Below are 23098 nucleotides of genomic sequence, written 5' to 3' on the forward strand. Positions count from 1 at the left end.
CACAGGATCACTGGATCTAGAAAAGGATTTAGAGATCATCTAGTCCATTTCCTTCCTCTTTACAGCTGAGTAAACTGAGGTTCATGAAGGGAAAGTGACTTGCTTAAGGTCACACAGACACCAAGTAGAAGAGCTAGGATTTGTACTTAAACCACCCTGACTCTAAAACCAATAATCGTTTGCATAACTTCACTTCAAGGTCACAGGGACAGCAAATGGCTACAAACTTGGGGCAGAGCTTGTGCCCAGTGATCCAAGATTTTAAATGGCCAAGTGCCCCTACTCCAAATCATATCACGTAGTTGCCCACTCTTCTAGTCCCTGCTTGGGCATTTTGTTTGTTTTGTTTTTTGTTTGTCTTGCCTTTTGTTTGTTTGTATTGAATATAAATGGCTTACTTTCAGCAGTCAGGACAGGTATGGGGAAATCATGCCTATCCCCCTTCCACCTCCCTCTGCTCAGATTTGGCTCAGAGACTGGGCTGTTGCTTCCTAGAGTGGTACTATTCCTGGCCAAAGTCATTTGGGGGAGAAAGAGGGATTGTTCTGCAGGAGCTCCCTCCTCCTCCTGTTTCCTATCAGTTCTGTTTGCATGATACCACCTTGCCATTTGCCTCCCCTGGGCTGCCTCTGCTTGCAGAGAACAGCACCAGAGAAGGGATGGGAGGATGAGGTAATCAAATGAGGATCCAGCCTTCCTGGGCCAGCTCTATCATGGCTGAGACAGACCCTGGCTAGAAAGGTCAGGTTTTGTTTAGGCTCATGATATCCCCAAGGGGACTCTTCCCCAAGCTTCCAAAAGCACTTTGGCAGATTCCAATTGGGGTGAGCCATGTGGACCAAATTTCTCTTGCTATTCCCTTGGTACATAGCCTGTTTTAAGAGATATTTTGGGGCTGAAATTAACAAAAAGAAATTGGACAAGTATCAGGGGTGGTTGGAGGAGAGTGGAGTGTGCAACTGAGATGAATACTAATGATGATGATGATGATCTAACATTTATATTGTGCTTACTATGTGCCAGTCATTCTGCTAAGCATTTAAAGCACAATAACTCCTTTTTATCCTTATAACAATAATCCTGAGAGGTAGGTTATGCCCATTTTACAATCAAGTAACCCAAGATAAACAATTTAACAGACTTTTTATGCTGGTTAAAGTGATTTGCCCAGGATCACACAGCTAATAAGTGTCTGGGGCAAAATTCAAACTCAGGTCTTCTGATCCCAAGTCCAACCCTTTTCCCATCCTCTTCACTACTTAGCTGCCCTGGTCTCAAGTCTTGGTCCTGGCAGTTAACCAGGCTTGTCGTCTTGGACAAGTCTGTGGCACATCAATTGGAAAATCAGAAGACTGGACCAGCAGCTTTCTGATAAATATTTAACAACTGGATCTCTGGGGGAAAATATGTGCACACAAGACACTTTTAAGTTTCATCTACATTTTCAACATTTTCTCCATCACTTTCCTAAGTCTAGAGAATGAATCAATACCAGAACAATATATCAAACCCTAATCTGTAGCATTTGCAGATTTCTGAGGTGCATTTTGTTCTGAAAATTTAACAATCAGCTTAAGCTTTTAGAGCTAACTCTAGCACACCTTTAGGTTGAACTCAGGGACCTCCAAGGTCCCTTTCAGTTCTCAAATCTGTGACTTCCTGAGCATTTTCTTCATTTTTAAGTGAGGTTGGGTAGGTTGAGTGATCTCTGAGGCATCTTCTGGCTATATCATTCTTCTGGGAGTCCTTGTTCTAATTTCACTAGCCAGAGGATTGTAGGCAACTTGAACTTTAGTTTCTACTAAAGTATAAATCCTTGGCAATACACACTGCCCAGAGTTCTTGTGAGAAAATCATTGTACTTGAAAATGCCACAAAAGTGAGTTATTATTTTTGGAGCAACAGCACGGTATATGCCATGTCCTGGGTTCAGGCTGAAAAGCTCATCATCACGAGTCATGTCAAAGGAAGTGGCCTAGCTTGGTAGCACTTTATATGAAAAACACTAGTGGGTTTTAAATCCACAGATGATCAATATTGAAGGGAATTTCAGAGGATATTTAGGCCAAACATACATCAGGTGGTTACTTTGGGGGAAAATAAAGGAATTCACAAGCTACCAAGATGGCCCATTCCCTGTCTGAGATAGCTCTGATCATTGGAAAAATCTTTCTAATATTTCCAAAATTGGACTGACATCTTCATCCTTTCTTCCAGATACTACTCACTCCTACTAATTCTATCTTTCCAGGCAAGGCAAAATGAGCCTGCTGGCCCTTTTAGTTGATAAACTTTCAAATTCTTATAGATAGCCACCATGTTCCCAGTAGGTTTCAACTTCAACAGTCAAGAGAACATAAGCCTCATTTGCAGAAACAGATGCTAGAGCTGGAAGAGAACCTTCAAAGTCATTTAGTTCTACTCTTATATTTTTATAGATGAAGAACTTGAGACCCAAAGAGAGAAACATTTTTGTTCACACAAGTAATATGAGGCAGAGCTGAATCTTGAACTCAGGTCTCTTGACTTCCAATCCAACATTTTTTGCTCTTGACATGCTTTATATGATACGGTTAAAGTAATTTACTACCATCTTAGTCATCTACTTGTTACTCCATAATTTGCCAATCTTCCTCTGGAAACATGTAATAGAATATGGTACCCTTGGTATGTTCTGCTGAGTACAGAGGAGTATTATTGTAGCAATAGCAAGGATAAATGTCAAGTCCTGGCTCAGGCTCATTGTCACAAGTAGAATGCCATGGACTGCCTTGCTCAAACTTCATATGGAAAATACCAGTGGGTTTTAAATTCTGGTTCTTTCCAGATGGTTGTTTCCCCTATTATGACCCTATTCTTTGTTTATGCCAATGTCAAGCCATCAGGCACTTACTGAATTCACAAAAATGCTCATAGTCCTATCAGTAGAAACATGCTCTTGGTGTGGCAGGATGTTAGGATCTCATTGTCAAATAGTGTTACGTGTGATCCTTCTTTCCTTTTTTTGTTTTTGTTTGCCCCTTGTGGCCTTGGCACATAGCACTGTGCCACATAGATAGTAGATGAATAATTAATATATTCTTCTTGAATTAAATTGTATTGAATATAGGACAAAATCCATCTTAAAAAGGAACTAGTGAGACACAAAAACTAATGTGATTCAGTGAGATAACAGAATAGTAATAGGTGAAATTTATAGAGCACCTACCATGTGCCAGACATTGTACTGAGGTGGAACAGGATTAAAATGAAAGATTATGATTTGGAGGTCAATTCTCAGTCCTTTTGACTAATGGGTGGTATGAACTTAGGTCAGTCACTTCTTTGTAGGCTTGAGTTCCTTCTGTGAAAAGAAAGTATGGGATCATATGATCTCTGATGGCCCTCCAACCTGAAGATTTTTAAACTCACGTTTTCACTACTTTATGCTCATCTCTTGCTAAATCTTCTCTGGGGAACACAAAGCAATGTGAGGCTCAGGCATTTCTAGACTTGCATAGACAGTGAGTCCTGGGGTCTACATGGATGGTAGGGTAAAGGTCGTAGCACCTTGCATAGTCTGTGGGAAATTCAGGAGCACACAGCTTCAGAGTCAAGGAGGACATTAGAGGTCTTGCAGTCTCATTTATACCAGAACATAAATCTCCTTTGCAATATCCCTGAGAAGTCACCACATCTTCTTGAAGACCTTAGGGATGAGGAATCCATTCCAAGAAACATAAGGGAGAGAGTGCACATGCTGGATCTGAAATCAAGAAGGCTTAGGTTTGAATCTTGTCCCACATTTACCAGCTGTATGACTCTAGGCAAGTCACTTCCACCTTTTGTGAGCCTTGTTTTATCTGGCAAAGAGACATAAAAATGCATACGTCACCTACTTCATAAGCTTGTCATAAGGACCAGATGAGATTACCTATGTAAAGGATTTTGAAAATCTCTAGATCAGCTATTAAAATATATCAAGGTGGCTCTTTGCCCTGGGATACTCCTACCAAATAGGGCCTATTTGAAAGACTAGCTGAAATAAATAGCAGGTGGTTATACAGGTAGGACCTTTAAGGAATACAACGATAGTGGAAAGGGGGATACGATATGTTGGATTGAAGTGGTCTGTGTTTGGTATTAAGAAAAAGTATGGTTAGAAGAATGCAAGGAAAGGGGGAAACTAGGTAGCTTAATAGATTGAGAGCTAGACCTAGAGACAGGAGGTCCTGGGTTCAAATGTGACCTCGGATACTTTCTAGCTATATGACCTTGGACAAATCACTTAATATCCATTGCCAAGCCCCTACCACTCTTCTACCTTGGAACCAATGCACAATACTGACAGAAAGTAACCTTTGTTTTTTAAAAAGAGTTAATAAGAAGGTTAGTTGAGTCTGGGAAGGTCATTGTAGATACATTGCTTTTAGTATTTGGTCCTGGCACTTTCCTATCTTGTGGTCATCATGGCAGGTAAGCTCATTGCTTGTCCTGCAGCACTTTCTACACATAATAGACTCCTTGGGGAACAGGGGCTATTTCAGTTTGATCTCTGTATTCCTTTCACCTAGAATAGTGCCTTAGTAGGTGCTTAATACTTGCTTATTGACTAATTGATGAAAAAAGCATGCATCCAAAGTAGAAGAGTAAGTGATAATGAAGATGGGGTCAGCTCCAGCCTAGAGCTGCCTATGAGAATTATACCAGATGAGCTCATTAGTAATCTCCTGTCATCTGGCTGCCAATGGCCATTTTTAAAATTAGGAGCCTTCTCTAGTTCCATCAGCTCTCCTGGAGCCAGGAATGGGCAGGCTTCTTTTTCTGCTTCAAAGGAATGTATTCTTCCTCTCTGGGCTGCCTGTTGGGTTCCTATTTCCCATCAGAGGAATACCTCAGGCTTAGCTACTTCCCAGATGAGATGACTGACTAGCCCAATGGCAGGTCTGGCCTTTCTGGGCTCAGGTTGCAATCTCCACCCACCCACCCAGAGCTTTCACTTTGATGAGTCATCAGCCAGGTATTCCTAGTCCTGAGGAATTCCCCAAATCCCTCAGTCACCATTTCATGCTAGGGGATATTTTAGACATCTTGTCAATACTTTATGCACTCAGTTCCCATCAAGGGCAACTGGGAGCATATTGCCATAATATCTTTTACTCATTCTTTAATGGATCTCCAGACCCTGGAGGGGCTTCTTCTCTTGGTAGTTCTAGACAACAAATCATGGAATTTTAGACTCAGAGGAGGAAGAGAGTTGAGTCCAACTTACTTATTTTACAGTTAGGGAAACTGAGATGGAAGTAAAATCACTTGCCCAAGGTCACATGAGTATCGTGGTAGAGTTAAGAATTGAATACAGTTTTTCTGTCTTGTGATGTGGTTGAATGAATAATATATTAGAAGTTGAAAGTTCTTGGTTTGAATCCCACCTCTATTCTTTAACTAGCTTTGAATCTTTAGGTAATTTACTTTCCCTCCCTAGGCCTCAGTTTTCTCATCTATAAAATAAGGGGATTAGACTAGATCACCCATAAGGTTGCTTCCATTTCTAGATCCAATCAGGGCTTCAGGGCTTCATCTGTAGCACCATGCTAATCTAGGGTGATGGTTAGATGCTTCATAGCCCAGTTTGCTCCATGTGGGCAAGAGGTGGCAGGACAATAAAACTTCTTGCTAAACTAAACCAAAGAATTGGAATCTCATCTACTATATCCTGGATTTTCAAATACCAATTGTTCCCAGTGGTCCAGAAAGCTTCAACTAACTCCAGGAGACCCATTGATTATTACCTTAATGCAAGGGCAACTTTTAAGATTTCAAATTGTTTTACAAATGTTATCTAATTTGATCCTCTCAACTATCCTGGAAAGTAAGGGCTATTTTTATTTTCAATTGACAGATGAGGAAACTAAGGCAAGAAGCTGTTAAGTAACCTGTCTAGGGTTACACAGCTTGCAAGGTTCTGAGGCTGTATTCGAACTCAAGTCTTCTTGACTCCAAGCCCAATATTCTATCCACTGGGCTACCTCACTATGGCTAGCTATATGGCCTCAGTCATTATTTAACCTCTATAATCCAATGTTTCCTGTACTGTAAAGGGAAGAGCTTGAACTAGTTGATCTCTGATCTCCCTCCTACTTCTATGTATCTGTGGTTATGACTGTATACCATATAATTAGTTCTTTATGCTTTTCAGAGCCTATTTGTATCCTCTGTCTTGGAGTTAGAGGTTGTTGTTCAGTTGCCTGACTCCCTACGACTTTATTTGATATTTTCTTTGCAAAGATACTAGAGTGGTTTGCCATTTCCTTCTCCAGCTCATTTTACAGATGAAGAAACGGAGGCAAACAAGATTAAGTGACTGGCTCAGGGTAACTCAACTACTAAGTGTCTGAGGTTTGAACTCAGATAGATAGTCTTTGTGATTCCAAGCCCAGTGTTCTTTGTACGGCATCAACTAGTTGCCTTGGTTCCAATCTCACCTCCTCTACTTTTGTAAAATAGGATCCTAGAAACAAAACACTTAAAGAACAAAAGAAGGAAAGGAAGGAAGGAAGAGATCATTTGGTTCAATCTTCTCATTTTATAGGAGAAACTGAGTCTATGGAAGCTAAATGACACCTACAGACACACATGCAATAAATAGCAATCTTCCTACTCTACACCCAATACTTTTTTCTCTACGAGATAGTTTATAAGGTATCTTCCAGGTATAAATCCTAGTAGCTTCATCATTACTTCTTTGGGGAAGGTGGGGCACAGGTTACTTTACCCACTTGACAGATTTAGAAACTGAAGCTTGTTACAAGAACTTTTATTTTATTTTACTTTTTAAAAATCCTTTACTTTCTGTCTTTAGAATTGATGCCAAGTATTGGTTCCAAGACAAAAGAGTGGTAAGGGCTCAGCAATTGGGGTTAAATGACTTTGCCCAGCATCACACAGCTAGGAAGTGTCTGCAGTCAGATTTGAACCTAGGATCTCCCTTCTTTAGGCTTGGCTCTCTATCCATTGAGCCATTTAACTGCCCCATCAGAACTTTCAAATGATTATTGCTCCAGAGGAAAGAACTAGGCCTAATAAAGGAAATTCTAGGAGTATAAATTTCATTTTATTATGTTTTACCAAATTTCAGATTTATATTGATAAAGAAGAACTAATAATTAGCATAGTGGAAAAACAGGAGAAACTATCTTAGAAGAGAGTGATCTGCTTGTCAAAAGAGGTGCTCAAACATAGACTAGATGCTACTAACTCAAATTATGGACTCATGGACTTTTTTCAGCTGGAAAGAACCTTAGAGGTCATTCAGCCCATTTCCCTTCTATCTCAATTTTTAGATGAAAAGCTGACACCAAGAAGAGATACGACTTGCTTAGCATCACAGAGGGTAGTAAGCTCTAGAACTGAGATTAAAATCCCAAGGCCTTAAACTCTGAAGCTAGAGCTTTTGGCCACTGTAATATTGTACAAAGCCTCTAGGAAAATGGATGTTTAGCGAGATGAACAAATTTTATTCTTTTTAAATTAAATAAAATTATTTAATTTAACAAACATTTTCTTTCCCTCCCATTATGCCACCTACAACTGAAAAAAAAGAAAAACAAAGTTCCTCTCCCCCAATCCCATTTCCCAAAGTCACATCCCCATAATAATATCCAAAAGCTTCATTTTGCCCCCCATGGCAAAATAATGTTAACAGATAGGTATAGCCAAGTAAAAGAAATTCCGGCATTGCCCATGTCTAAAAATGTCTGTTTCAGGGGCAGCTGGGTGGCTCAGTGGATTGAGAGCCCAGAGATGGGAGATCCTGAGTTCAAGTGTGACCTCAGATACTTCCTAGCTGTATAACCCTGGGCAAGTCATTTAACCCCCATTGCCTAGCTCTTAGCACTCTTCTGCCTTAGAACCAATACAAAGTATTTATACTAAGAAGGAATGCAAAGGATTAAAAAAATATCCACTTCTCTGCTTTTTGAGGCTATTACTCCTCTCTCAGCTAGCAGTCCTTTAGAGCTGTGGTTGACCATTGCATGGATCAAAGTGAATGGATTTTCCCAAAGTCAGAGGGTATTCTAAACCTGAGTAATGATTTAGAAGTCTCCAACCAGATATCAGATGCTTTGACTTGGCCCAGAGTCACCCAGCTAGTCAGTGCCAGACATGGGATTAGGACCCAAGTCTCCTTGACTCCAGATTTAATACTCTTTTCCAAAAAAGTCACACTGTCTTTACTTAGAAAATTGGAAATAGCTCAAACATACAAACAAAACCCCCCAAAGAATGCTCCTCCCTCCTGAACAGTCACACTCCATAATCAGATCCAAAGCCTTCATTTTTTTGCCATTTTCCAAGTTAGCTCCCCTAAGTTTATCTGGAGGTATTTGACACAGCATATTAATTTTTAATATGCTAAACGGTGAGATGCACTGTAATCTAAATTGAATCTGAGAACGCCATTAGTTTTTCCTGCTGCTCCCAGTTGTTTATGCTCCCAAAAATAGGCTTGTTAATTTCACAGCTAAGTAGTGGGTTCATAGCCATGATGGTGGAGCCCAGCAGTGAGGATAGGGTCTCCTTGGAAAGTGTCAGCACTATTTGGCCCCCAGACAAGAGCCAGATCATATTGCTTTTTAGAAATTACGTCTTCTGGGGTATTCTTGTTGGGATCTGAGAGCCCTAGATGTGATGATGATGATGATGATGATAGTGATCATGGTGGGGATAGTGATGATGATGATAACCCAAATTTCTCTGGTTCTTTAAAGTTTGCAAAAACTCCTGCCATCTATTATCTCATTGACCTTCACAGACAACCCTGTGAGTAGAGATTTTTATCTTTATTTTGTAGATGAGGAAAATGAGACCGAAAAAGGTGAAATCATTTGCTTTAACCCAAGGCTTCAGGTTGACAAGTCCCACACTCTCTACTATGTCATACCTTCTCCCAGATTTCTAGATTTGGATATGAGAAACTCGGGTTCATTCTCAGAACAGTAGTCTCCAAAATCTGTTTGAAACTTCTTCAGGAGGGGGCAGCTAGCTTGGCTCAGTAGATTGAGAGCCAGGGCTAGAGATCAAAAGTCCTGGGTTTAAGTCTGGTCTCAGATACTTCCTAGCTGTGAGAACCTGGGCAAGTCACTCAAGCCCTGTTGACTAGCCTTTACTGCTCTTCTGCTGTGTCAAGGAAGCTCTCTCCTCCCCTTCCTGAGTAGCTTTACCTGTCTATCAAACATTCCTGACATACCCCAGTTGTGCCAGGGTTGCCTCAGTGTATATTCTGTATCAATAAAAGTTAAGGTTTGGGGAAGAATTGGGGGGGAGGTCAACAAGAGGGCCATGAGAGAACCATGAGGAGAAGAGAGAGAGAGAGAGCAGGCAGGTGAGGGGGGAATGCGGAAGATACATGCAGGCTAGGCACCACATGGCCAGGTTACTTAGGAATGATTGTCTATCCTTCCTAATAAACTTTAAAAAAAAATATATATATGTGTGTGTGTATATATATATATATATATATATATATGGGTATAAATATTATTTTGAATTATTACACTGCCTTGGAACCAATACATGGTATAGATTTTAAGATAGGAGGTAAGGATTTTATTTTAATTTTTAAATTTATTTCTTTAAAGAAGGTAAGGATATAAAAAAAATGAAACTTCTTTGGGAGAAGTAGGGTAGGAATACTACAGCAAAACTTTAAAGAATCTCTTCATTCTGGTTCTCTTTCTGGTCCTGGTCCTCTCCCGCAATACACAAAGGAGGAAAGTTATGATTACCTTTGTCCATTTTCTAATATTCCTGAAGGTTGGAAAATTTAGTTGATGTAAATATCCCCATAAACAACCTTCTATTTAGGGTGAGATAACTTTTCTATGATCACATTGCTAGGAGTGTTATATAGGGACCTAGAACCTATGAATCCTGAATCTGAGTCAACATTCAGAGCTTACTTTATCATCATTCACATCTATGAGGCCACTGTTGCCTCTATTCATGTCTTTCCTTTTTCCTAGGGCAGGTAGGGTAGTATCGTGGATAGATTGCCAGCCTAGCATCAGAAAGACCTGAGCTTAAATCCTATCTTAGACATTTACTAGCTCAACACACTTAAGCCTCTTTGCCTCAGTTTCCTCATCTGTAAAATGAGCTGGAGAAGGAAATGATAAATAACTTTTTTTAAATTAAGAAAATCCCAAATGATTTCATGATTCCCAAATGGAATCATGAAAAGACTCAGATATGACAGAAAAGACCAAACCCCAACCCCCTTCCTAGTAAGCTTTCACAGTGGTTTGGTTAACATGAATTTAATCATACTTCACCTTGCTCCTTCCTTCCCTTCAGTTCTTCTTATACCTCACCCCCCTCTATGTATTCTCTGTCATCGAGTGCCTCTAGCCTCCTTGCTATTCCTCCCACAAGACGCATCATTTCCCTAATTGGAGCCCTTTCCCTAGCTGTCTCCCATGCTTGGAATTCTCCCCCTCCTTGTTTCTGCCTCCTAGCTCGGCGTCCTTCAGATCTCAGCTAAAATCTCGCTTTAGAAGAAGCCTTCCCCCATTGTGGTTCCTGCCCTCTGTGATGATCTCCAGTTTATTCTGTCTCTATCTTGCTTGTACAGAAGTGTTCGCAGGTTGCCGCTCTCCTCTAGACTTTGAGCTCCTTGAGGGCAGAGGCTATATTTGCCTTCAAACCCTCAGCAGCTAGCACAGTGCCTGGCACAGTGGAGGAGCTTGGTAAATGTTTTCTGACTCGATTCCAAGGACAACCTCAGCAGGGGAAATTTCACTCAAAAAGAATAGGCTTGTGGGTGACCAGAGGAGCTTTCTTTGGAGTCCTTTTCCTCTTTTATGCCTTGATGAGATAGGAGGGACAATCTCCCACTGTCCTCACCCACTGCTGCTTTGAAAGGCATTTGCCGAGTGGGAAAGAGGGGCCAGGCTCTGGTTTCCCTTGAATCGGGCTTTGTTGGCCATTAACCCTCCTCCTGCCCTCCTTGAGTTTCTGCTTTGGGGTCTGAACGATCAGATCTAATCAGCCTCTGATTGTTTTGTTGTTGTGGAAACCACTTGGCAGGTTACTTTCCTGGGGGTGGGACCAGCAGAACACACAAATATTTTTGTTCCGTTCAGCTGTTATTTCTGAGAAAACAGTGGTAGGCGGGAATACTCGGCAGAAAGGGGGCTAGCTGGAGGCCTTGGGAAGTGGGAGGAATGGTGGACTTGAAACCAGGACATGAAGGTTCTAATCCTAGCTGGGTGTCTGGCTCACCTGTGTGCCTTTTAGACCTTTAGATTCCGCATTTATGAAATGGGGATATTAATGTCAACTCAATCTGCCAGCCTTCTGGGAGCATTAGAAAATAGACCGAGATAACCATAATGATGGCAGCCCCAGTTTCCATTGTTGTTCAGTCATTTCAGTTGTGTCTGACTCTTTCTGACCCCATTTGGGGGTTTCTTGTCAAAGACACCAGAATGGCTTGCCATTTCTTTCTCCAGCTTATTTTACAGTTGAGGAAACTGAGGCAAACAGGGTTAAGTGATTTGCCCAGGTTCACACAGCTACTAAGTATCTGAGGTCAGATGTGTACTCGTGAAGATGAGTCTTCCTGACTCCAGGACCAGTGCTCTACCCAGCTGCCCTTATGGGGCATACTTCATGTATACATTTTTTATATAGATCATCTCACAACAACGCTGTGAGTTAAGTGCTGTTATTAATCTCCGTTTTATAGATGAGAAAACGGAGGATTAAGTGATTTGCCTAGGGCATGCCAAGCAAAATACCCACAGATAGATACCTGCCCACAGCATTCCTGATAGATAACAACTGAGGCAATTAGAGACACAGATTCCAGTTAAAAGAAATTCAACCTGATAGTGAGTTTTCAGGCATGGATTAATAGAGGGGGATAGCTTTTGAGGAAGGGGAAGAAGGCTTCTTGGTGACCCCCCCACTATCTACTTCACTTATTGGTGAGGATATTATTGACCCCCAGACAGTATTAAATGGCTTTTCCAAAGGAGAGTGGCCAAACTCTTGCCCTGACCCAGGCTATTAAAATAAGTCTATTTAAAAAAAAAAAGTCCTTACTTCCTCTCTTAGAATTGACACTAAATATCAATTCTAAGACACAAGAGCAGTAAGGGCTGGGGCAATTGGGTTTAAATGACTTGCCCAGACTTGGACAAAGCTATAGATAGCCTGCTTATCATGGTTGCAGATGACAGAAAACTGGGGAGGATGGACAGTCTTGATGGCAAGCCTTGAATGATCAGAAAACTCAGCTGGATTGAATGACCTTACATTTAATTAGGAGAAATATATAAAGTCTTATAGCCTATGGTAAAAACCAATCCTTTTACAGGGAAGCCCAGAAGTCTTAGTTGTGTGACCTTGGGCAAGTTATTTATCTCTGAATTGCCCAACCCTTGCTATTTTTCTGTCTTAGAATCGATATTAAGACAAGATAAGTTTTTTATTTTTAAGTAGTGTTCTAGTTTACCCATTGTTCAAGGGGACCTAGTGAATTAATGACACTCAGCCCTCAGCTTGAATGAGAACGCATTGGATCTGGGGTCCAAGGATTTGGGTTCAGATCTTGCTTCTGATATTTATTAGCTGTGTGACTTTGGGAAAGTAACCGTATTTCCCTGACTCAGTTTCTTCATTAGTAAAATGTAGGACTTGGACTCCATGACTTGTGAATACTTTTCCAGTTCTAGATGTACAATCACAGACGAGAACCCAGGTCTCGTGTCTCTTAGTGCAGTGGTATCTTCACTGTACACATCGCCTCTGTTTGGAACCTGGCCAATCCTTGTCTCTAATTGGGGCTGGGAATTGTAGGCACTAGCTATGTCCTAGGGGATTTCCATCTTTCCATATTATTTCAAATCAGATTCACTTCTATTTTTTTTTCTTCACAGGATTGCCAGGAACTGCTCCAGACCTAGAAAAAAGAAAGCAGATTTTTGGGCAAAACTTTATACCTCCAAAGAAGCCAAAAACGTTCTTGCAGCTAGTCTGGGAGGCGCTACAAGATGTGACTCTCATTATCCTGGAAATTGCAGCCATTATCTCTCTGGGGCTTTCATTTTACCATCCTCCTGGAGAGGGGAATGAAGGTAAGGGTGCTTGGTTTTTGTTCTTGTTGCCACTAGGTTTCTCCCTCCTGGATCTGCAGAGAATCATCGGATCCCTGAGTTTCAGAACTGAAAAGGTATCTTAGAGGATAATATGATTTCAATCTTTCATCTTTTAGAAGAAGGGAGACTCAGAGACAAATGACTTGCCCAAGTTCATAAATTAGGGGGATCACTAAGTGACTCAGGATAGAGCACCTGGCCCAGAGTTAGAAGGATCTGGATTCAAATCTAGCCTCAGACACTGTGTGACCTTGGGCAAGTCACTTAAAGCCAGTTGCCTAGCCTTTACCCCTCTTGTACCTTGAAACTGATACTTACTTTCAATTCTAAGACAGAAGGTAATGTTTAAAAAAAAAAGAAGAAAAGTGAGTTAGAGTAGTTCTGAGCATACACCAGTGCTTTAGCCATTCTTCCAAGTGATAAAGAAATAAAACATTTATTAATTCCTTCCTATATGCCAAACACTATGCTAACTAAACTGCCCAAATATTTCATTTGATTCTCATGATGATCCTTAGAGGTAGGTACTATTATGATATTATAGTCAAGGAAACTGAGCCAGAGATTAAATGACTCACCCATGGTCACACAGCTAGTACACATCTGAGACTACATTAGAACTTAGGTTTTCCTGACTCCAGAACCAGAGCTTTAGCCATTGGGTCACCCGGTTGCCTCTCATACAGTCAATGCTACCCGGTATATACATACAGAACTTGGCTTGGTCTTCTTGCTGCCTTCAATTCCAACTGTGCTTGCCTTCAGAAGCCTGGGTAGAAAGAGACTGAGTTTTGTCTCTGGGTGCCACAATTTCGAGATCATTTCTGGGATGCGCTGCCCCCAAATCTCTGGCTGCTGTCCAGGTAAACCCCTTCGTGCCCCAATCTGTCCTGCCAAACACACAAATTCCTAGTTACTGAGAATCAATCTGTTCAATCCCTAATTGCCTTTAGCCATCTGCAAGGAAGTCTACTCTGCAGTATTCACATGGGTGACTAGCCATTAGCCATTTTCCCCCCACACTGAGAATTCATGATGCTCCCCTCTGGCACACTTTTTCTTTTTCAGATATGAGATTCTATGGCTCATTCATTTCCCTGTTGTGCCCTGTCTTACTCAGCATCTTTCTGTTATTTGCCTCTCTGTCTCTTAGCTCTCTTAGCTCTTTCTTTCTCTTCTTTCTCTTCCTCTCTTTCAACTAGATGTCATGTATTACTGAAATATCTTGTTTTTTTGGTAAAGATATTTTATTTTACCAATTACATGTAATAATAATTGTCCACATATGTTTTCTAAGGTTATATGATCCAAATTGTCTCCTTCTTTCCTTTCCTCCTCCTTCCTAGAGATGGTAAGCAATACGTTCTGATTTGTAACTGTATTATCATGCAAAAAATATTTTAATATTATTTATTTTTGTAAGAGAATACTCATAGAAAATCAAAACCGCAAAATCAAAACTCAAATATACTAAAGTAAAAAATTGTATGCTTTGATCTGCATTCTGATTCTAATAGTCCTTTCGCTGGAGGTGGATGACATTCTTTGTTGTAAGTCCCTCAGAATTGTCTTGAATCAATTGTATTGTGGAGAGTAGCAAAGTCTATCACAGTTGATCATTCTTCAGACTTGCTCACTGTGTATAATATTCTCCTGGCTCAGCCTACTTCACTCTGCATCAGTTCATGTAGCTCTTTCCAGCTCTTTCTGAAATCATTCTATTCATTATTTCTTATAGCAAAATAATATTCTATCACCATCATTTACCACAATTTGCTCAGCCATTCTCCAATTCATAAATATCCTCTCAATTTCCAATTTTTTGCCACCACAGAAAAGAGCCACTATAAAAATTTTTGTACACGGAGATCCTTTCCCCTCTTTTTTAAAATAAAAAAATTAAATTGATGAATTAATTTAGAATATTTTCCCATGATTACATGACTCATGTTCTTTCCCTTCCCTCCTCCCTCCCTACTTCCAGAGCTGATGAGCAATTCCACTGGGTTTTTGTGTATCATTGTTCAAAACCCATTTCTATATTAATATTTGCAATAGAGTGATTATTAAAGTCAACATCTCCAATCATATACCCATGAACCATGTGGTCAATCATGTTTTTCTTCTGTGCTTCTACTCCCACAGTTCTTTCTCTGGATGTCCTTTCCCCTTTTTTTGATTTTTTTGGTATTTAAGCCTAGTAATGGTATTGCTGAGTCAAAGGGTATGCATGCTTTTAAAGCTCTATCTGCATAATTCTAAATTTCCTTCTAGAATGGTTGGATCAGTTCACAACTCCACCAACAATGCATTAGTGTCCCAGTTTTGCCACATCCCCTCCAACATTTATCACTTTCTTTTACTGTTATATTGGTCAATTTGACAGTTGGGAGGTGGTAGTTCAGAGTTGTTTTAATTGGCATGAAACATGTTATTTTTAAATTTTTCCTCATAGAATTATAAATGACAACAGGAAGGGACCATAGAAATTATCTAAATGAGACAATATTTTTAAAGCACTTGTCACAGTACCTAGCACATAGTAGGTATTTAATAAATGCTTATTCCCCCCCCATTATGTACCTACTATGAGATGGTGCACTTAGTGCTTTACAGATATCTCATTTGGTATTCATGTCAACTGTGTGTGAGGTAGGTACTATTATGATCTCCATTTTAGAGTTGAAGAAATTGAGTGGTTAAAAGACTAAAGAACTATAACATGACCATACGTTTAATGACTTGTCCAGAGTCATATAATTATTATGTATCTGTGGCTGGATTTGAACTCAGATCTTCTGACTCCAGGCCCAGATTTTTATGCACTGGTCCTCTAGAGAAACAACAGTAGGCCACTGTCAGGTGTCAGAATTATTGGAAGGGATAATAATTTGTGAGAAGACTGGAAAGGTAGGAAGGGACCAGATTAAGAAGGTATTTAAAGGCCAAAAATACAAACAGAGGATTTTGTATTTTATGCTGGAGGTGACAGGGAGGGAACCACCAGAGAGATTCTTGAACAGGCAGTGAGGTGGTGAGACTTGAATTTTAGGAAGGTGAGCTGATTGGAGGATAGAATGGAGAAGGGAAAGAAGTATAGCCAACAGACCCACCAGTGGGCAATTGCCATAGTCTAGTGGTGGAGAGAAGATTACCTGCACTCAGGTGATAGCAGTGTCAGAGAAGAGAAAGGTCTATGTAGGAGAGACATTCTGAAGGTAGAAATGATAGGATTTGGCAATTAATTGGATATGGGAGTGAGAGGGTGAAAAGCTTAAGATGATACCTCAGTTGAAAGACTAATAGAATGGTGATGCCCTCAACAATAATTGAGAAGTTAGAAAGGAGGGAAGAGTTTGAGGGAAAACTAATGCAATACCATGAACCCTCATGGAACTGGAGACAAAGAAACTTGTCTTGAGGTGCTGTCCTCACAAAGCTCTCCAGTGTGTGACACCTGGGGCTGAGGGTACCTAAGCAAAAAAAAAAAAAAAAAAACCTAAGAATATTGGAGATTTAGGGAAAAAAAAACAACTAAACGCATCTGGAGCATTTTTCCCATATAGCCATATAGATTAGTTGTTCAATCAAAATCAATTAGTTGATCCCTAGAAAAGGAACTGAGGAAAAAGTTTGGATGGAGAACATGAGGAAACAAGGCCAATGACAAACTGACCACCATCTTCTGGGAACTGAGGAAGCCAGCAAGAGGAAGCAGAAATTATACATAGAGAACTTTGGGAAGCAGATTATCCTGCAAACATTCCATAATGCCCGGGTGAACCAGGAGGGGAGCTCTTAGGCTGGACAACAAATTCTGGCTTCCTTCTCTTAGCAGCCTTGCCAAGGTAGTATTGTAAGCCACTGACGCTACTCAGCTCTTTTGGGGAAGCCTTATTCATTGACGGGAATGGCTACATTCCCTAAAAATGTTTTATTCTTTGTATTTCCAGAACTTAGTACAATGTCTAGTACATTGATTGATTAATTGGTTTCCATGAGTTTAGTGGAAGTCCTGTCTATTTCCATTAAATTGCAAATAAAATAGTTTATGTTTCGTGCCTTATGACTTCATGCTTGCAAAGGGAGCTGGTAACCAACTTGTAGGTATACCAGATTCTGCAGTGCCAAGACCATGCGAATGGGTGCAGTGAACCAATGACGTGAGAGGTCCCTAACATGTATCTTGGTTCTTTGTGTCAGGATGGAGCCTCTGATACAAGGGTTGCCTTGTTGAATTCAATTTATTGATGAGAATTTCATGTTTCCTGAACTTTAAATCATGGCAGAATGTGCTAAATTTAAATGATAACAGAAAACCAACTAACTGAAGCAGTAATTTATGTTTTGAGTGGTATTCACTTAATTTTCCTTATGGGATCAATGGCCCACAATAGAAAGTTTCATACTCAGTCTTTGATTTTTTTCTCTTACTATCCAGGTGTCTGTCTACCCCATGTGCAGAATCCATTATCCTAGGCTCTAGGGGAAGCAACAGCTTAACCTTTCATTTGCCCCCTACAGTATCTTCAAGCTGGTTGAGCATTCTGCCATGGAAATATGAGAACCATAGTGAATAGTGCCCATTACTACAGAGAGCTATGAATGCTTTTCAGATTAGAAATGGGTTTAATTCATTAGGGTTAAGTTCATCAGGGGCTCTCCCATTCCTTTTCCTTTTTGTGATTGGGTTGACTATACATTTAGCTGTTAAGACTTGATGGTAGGAGTTAGGGGATGGATAACCCCAATATCCCTAATGACTTTTATCTTTGTGGACAAAGGGGAGGTGGTTTCAGCCTAATGACAGTCAGTAGTGAATTTCTTCAGGTCTAGGATATTTAATGAGTCCATAGAAATCTTGAGAACTAATGGTCCCTCTAGCCAAACAATTTGTCATTTTGGGGGGGTGGGGTGGGGTGACATGGATATAGGGCTGTAATGCCTGAAATAGGGCTCTGAAGTATTCAAATTAATGTTGCAACTACGGTTACACATGACTAGTAGTATAATGTTTTTATTAGGCACTTACTGTAAGAATCATGTTTTGGGCCAGAGTGATACAATATTTAAATAAGACAATCCCTTCTCCTCTGGATCTCATGGTTCCAAAAGGAGAAACACCTACACATATAGTTGCAATATTCAGTAATACTTGAGAAGAACAAGCAGAGAGATGCCCTTATCACATAATCATATCTAACTCAACCAGTCCCAAATGGGACTTGGCATCTTCTCTTCTAATCCTATCTCCCTTCTTGGTTTTTGGTAAGGGCACTACAGTTCTAATTTCCTAGATTCACAACTTCACAGTCTTCCTCAACAATTCTTCTCCCTCAGTCCCTGTCAATTCAATCAGTTGACAAGTCTTTTTTTAGTCTACCTTCACAGTACTTCTTATATCTGACCTCTTTTCTTTCCTTACACAGTCACGACCCTGGTTACGGTACTCATCACCTCTTTTCTGGATTTTTGAAATTGTCCCTGAATTGGACTCCAAGTTTCCAGGCTTTCTCCTTTCCAATCTACCCTCCCTAGCCCAAGTCTGACAATAATATATCTGACAATCATCGTATCACAATACTGATGCTCAAGAGGTTTTGGCAGCTTTCTACTGCCTCTATGATAAAACAGATTCCTCAGCTTTTCATCCAAAGCCCCACAGTCTGGCCTCAGGCACCCTTTCCAAGCTTCTTGCATAGCACTCCTCTCCACTGACTCTACTCCCCAGTCATACTAGCCCACTTGCTGTTTTCCATACTCAACAGCCTTTTATTTACCTCCATCCCTTTGCACAGGCTCACTCATCTCCCAAAGGGGCTCCCTTCCTTTCCTCTACTTCACACAATCCTTGAGGGCAGGGACTGATTTTTGCTCTGTGTCTTGCAAATTGGTGGAACTTAGTAAATAAATGCATATTACAGTGTTATGTATGTCTAACTTCCCTGTGAGCTTTACAGAACATTTTACTTAAGTCATCTCATTTGATTCTCACAAGTCTGTGAAGTAGCTACTATTATTATCCCTCTTTTATAGATAAGGAGATGGAGGCTGAGAGATGTTCACTGACTTAGCCAGGGCCACAAAACTAGTTTGAGTTCTGATTCAAATTGAAGGTCTCCCGATTCCAAGAATTGCCCTCTTACCTTCTGAACCACCCAGTTGGATTGTATTGCGTTATGCTGTGTTATAGTGGATTGGGAAACAGCAATCACTTCTGGGAAGAGGTGGCATTACAGTTGGACATGGGGCGATAAGCATTTATAGAGATTACTATGTGCCAAGCATTGTGCTAAGCAGTTTTTACACCTACTTTTATTAATCATATCATATTATACATCATAAAATACCATGCTATTGACTTAGCCACATAAAACTTTACTGTTAATATTAAGCAGTTCATGCCAAGTGTTAGATGAGAATAAATACTATGAGGAGGACCGACTGCAGTTGGGGTGGTCAGGGAAGGCTTCTTGGAGGAAATTAGACTTGAGCTTAGCTTTGAAAAAAGGGAAAAATTTAGTTTTTTTAGCATTATTGAGGTTTGGAAGCAGATGGATACCTGTGTAAGTAAAGGCTGGAGGTAGGAAGGCATATTCTTTGAACAGTAAAGAGCATGGCAGGGCTAGAGTGAGTGAGGAATATGAAGCAAAGTAAAATGGCATAAGGCTGTATAAAGTTGAAAAATAAGCTCCCTTGTAGCCAATTTGAGAATTAGAGTGTATTATAGCAGGAAGGAACCATAGAATGTCAGAGACAGAAAGGCCAAGGGTCTTAAAATATAGAATTGGAAAATAGGAATTGGAAAAGGGCTTTGAAACCTAGCATGTTAGAATTTGAAATGATCTTTGGTAATATCTAGTCCAACCCTCTTCAGTTTAAAGGACTTCCATGGAGTGTCTTAGAGGGAGATTTGAGTGACAGATGTCTACAAAGAGGAACTGAACCCCAACTATATTTATGACCTGAACAAAATTTGGTTTCATCCCTGAAGTTTTTTAGTCACAGAAGGATTTTTGAGGATAAAGGTCTGAGTGCCTTTCTCTACTCATTTATTGTCCCATACATACACAGCCAACAGCCCTGGCATGATCACTAAGGGTCAAGGAGGTGGAGCCTTGAATAGATGCTTTATAGATACATTTATTTTTCACCAGCACAGGCACTCAAAAATAGTTAGCAGTTTCTTCCCCATACCTCTCCATCTCTCCTTCTTTGTCACCCTCTCCTCTACTATAGTCCCTTCTATTCATCACATAACTATTGTGCCTTCAGGCTGTCCAAGCTCTTTTCTTTTCCTTTCTCCATCCAAACCTACTTGCACTATGTCTCATTTCTTCAGGCCCTGTTGATCTGAAAAATTAATTCCAGCTAATGTGTTAATGGCTGTTAATGGCTCAATTTCTTCCCTCTACTTTGCCCATTAACAGGTCCATTTCAGTGGATATTTTCAGAAAGTGTGGATGGTCACTTTCTCCTAAGCCTCACCAATCAAGCCATATATTAATTTCTATATTTTCTATAGATATTCATGAATTCTTGAGACTTTTTGGAATTTTTCCCCTTGGGGTTAAATGAAAGCTTTCCTATGCTTTAAATGCATATGCTTCCCTAAGTGCTTGTATAGTATCTGGGTACTCTTTTTCTCTTCATCTGTGAACACTCATACAAATTGATAGTTGGGATTTGGAGGCATAGAACTGAGCATCAGGACCCCTGTATCCTACTCCTACCTTTTAACTTAATTTGTGCCATTCTGAGAAAGTAACTTGATCTCTTCATGTCAGTCTTCTTAATTTAAAATGAAGGAGTTGGATGAAATGACATGTAAAGTCCCCTCTGATTTTGAGATTGCATACTGATTCTTCAGGTGAAGTGCAGCCATTTCAATTCCTTCAAAGGTTTTTAAGTATTTAGGCAATGCTTCATCTTAAGGGCAAGAAATGTTCTAGGTTGGTGAATATTTGAGAATGGAATTTTATTATAATTAAAGGCTATAATTATGATAAAAACAATATAATAAAATAATATTATATTATAGAATTGAATTCTATAACTGAAATTTATGGCCATTTAAAATTTCCCCCTAATTTAGATGTAAATCTTCCCCAAAATTGTCCTCTGTCTTTCTGACTTACTAAACAGTGCCCCCAGAAGAATTCAGCCTTTTGTCCTGAAAGCTCAGTCATCATCATGAATGCCAATTACTACACAAAATTGTAGCAAAATGATGGCATCAATGACTATTAATGTGTTTGGAGTAACTTCCCTCTAGCCTCAATGGCCTCAGATTTTTTTCCACTTTATATCTCTTCTTTCCTATTGTTAAGATGCTGTCATATTTGCTTCTTCTATGAGTTCCTTTACCACAAAATTTATCACTTCTATTCTATGTACTGTAACATAGGGAAAAACAGAAAGCTGCCAAAGAGACTCCAGATAAGCTTGACTAAATAAATCTTTGGAGATAGAATACTGGATTTGGAATCAGGAAAAACTCGGTTCTAACCTAATATTTGTTATTAGCTATGTCATCACTGGAAATCCAGTTGATCTCATTGTGTCTCATTCTTTTCATTTAAATTAATAATTAAATGTAAAAATTAAAATTAATATACAATAATTTTAAATGTATATTTTATAAGATTTATTAATTATCACTAGAATTAATGAAATAAAACCACATGCCCATGGCTAATTTACCAGCTCAAACAGCCTGCTCCACCAATGTCCCAACCCAGCAAGGAAAGAGAGCTAGCCATGGAAGATCACCATATTTATTCCCTCTCTACACAAGCACATAATGACAGGAAGTTAATGTGCTCCTGGGAAATGTAGTTCATAGGCACAAGATTTCCAATTACATACTATAAAATGGATGTAATAATTCCTAACGTACCTCCCTCAAAGGGATTTTTTATTTTGTTTAATGAATTAATACATATAAAATATTTAACAAACTTTTAAAAAGGGTTTCTTTACCTGTGGTTGTGAAGGTTTTACTAAGAATACTCAGTTACATTGTTGAGTCATGTTAGACATGGCTAACTTTTCATAACACCATTTTGGAGTTTTCTGGAGAAAGATCTTGCTGTGCTTTGCATTTCCTTTTCCAACTCATTTTACAGATAAGGAAAATGAAGCAAACAGCATTAAGCAACTTGCCCAGTGTCACATAGCTAGTTAGTTGCTGAGGCTGGATTTGAACTAGTATTCCAAGCCAAATGTTCTTTCTACTGTACCACCTACCTGCCTCTTTTGGATACTTTCTATTTTACTAATTAAATTTCTACACAAGTTTTCCCAAGTTATATGATCAAACTTATCTCTCCCTCCTTTCCCTCCTGGTACTGGCAGATGATTTGATCTGGGCTACACATGTAAATGCCATGCAGAACATATTTCCATATTGTTCTTTTTTGTGAGTTATCTTATAAAACCAAAACCCCCAAATGTGAACCCAAATAAACAATTGAGAAAATATGTGCATTCATCTGCATTCTGAATCCACCAGTCCTTTCTCTGGAGGTCTTCCTGTCCCTTTGACAACTATATTTCAATATAATTGCTTTCATCATTTTGAGAGGGGGTCTAGAGGTTTCACTAAACCGCCCAAGAGAGATTCTGACACCAAAAAAGTTAATACTCCCTTCAATAAAACATTATATCACCATTTGTATCACCACCATTACTACTACTAGGTTTACTAGGCTTGGTCTATGGGCTACTAAACTGATTTCCTTCATATTAAAATACATGGACTCTTAGCAGTGTGACCCTGGGTAAGTCAATTAACCCTAATAGCCTAATCCTTACTGCTCTTCTGTCTTAGAGTCAATACTTAGAAGATGAGGGTTTAAAGAAATACATGGACTCAAAGGCAGCTTTTTTCTTCTCTGTTCATAGCCACTGGGGCTCATGTGTTAGTTTCTGACTGCTTGAAAATCTGATGGTCA

The 23098-nt window shown here is 39.7% G+C and overlaps 1 protein-coding gene across 28 annotated transcripts in view; it reads left to right on the forward strand.

The window, feature by feature from the left end:
* ATP2B2 (ATPase plasma membrane Ca2+ transporting 2) overlaps nt 1-23098 on the forward strand; it is a 591738-nt gene that overhangs the window by 414599 nt on the left and 154041 nt on the right. For all 28 annotated transcript variants that reach the window (XM_056804635.1, XM_056804631.1, XM_056804633.1 and 25 more), the window contains one exon: nt 12924-13121. In XM_056804635.1, the coding sequence (XP_056660613.1) occupies nt 12924-13121 (198 nt within the window). The remainder of the gene's footprint in view (nt 1-12923; nt 13122-23098) is intronic.

Source organism: Monodelphis domestica, chromosome 7, assembly GCF_027887165.1.
Source record: "Monodelphis domestica isolate mMonDom1 chromosome 7, mMonDom1.pri, whole genome shotgun sequence".
Taxonomy (NCBI): Eukaryota; Metazoa; Chordata; class Mammalia; order Didelphimorphia; family Didelphidae; genus Monodelphis; species Monodelphis domestica.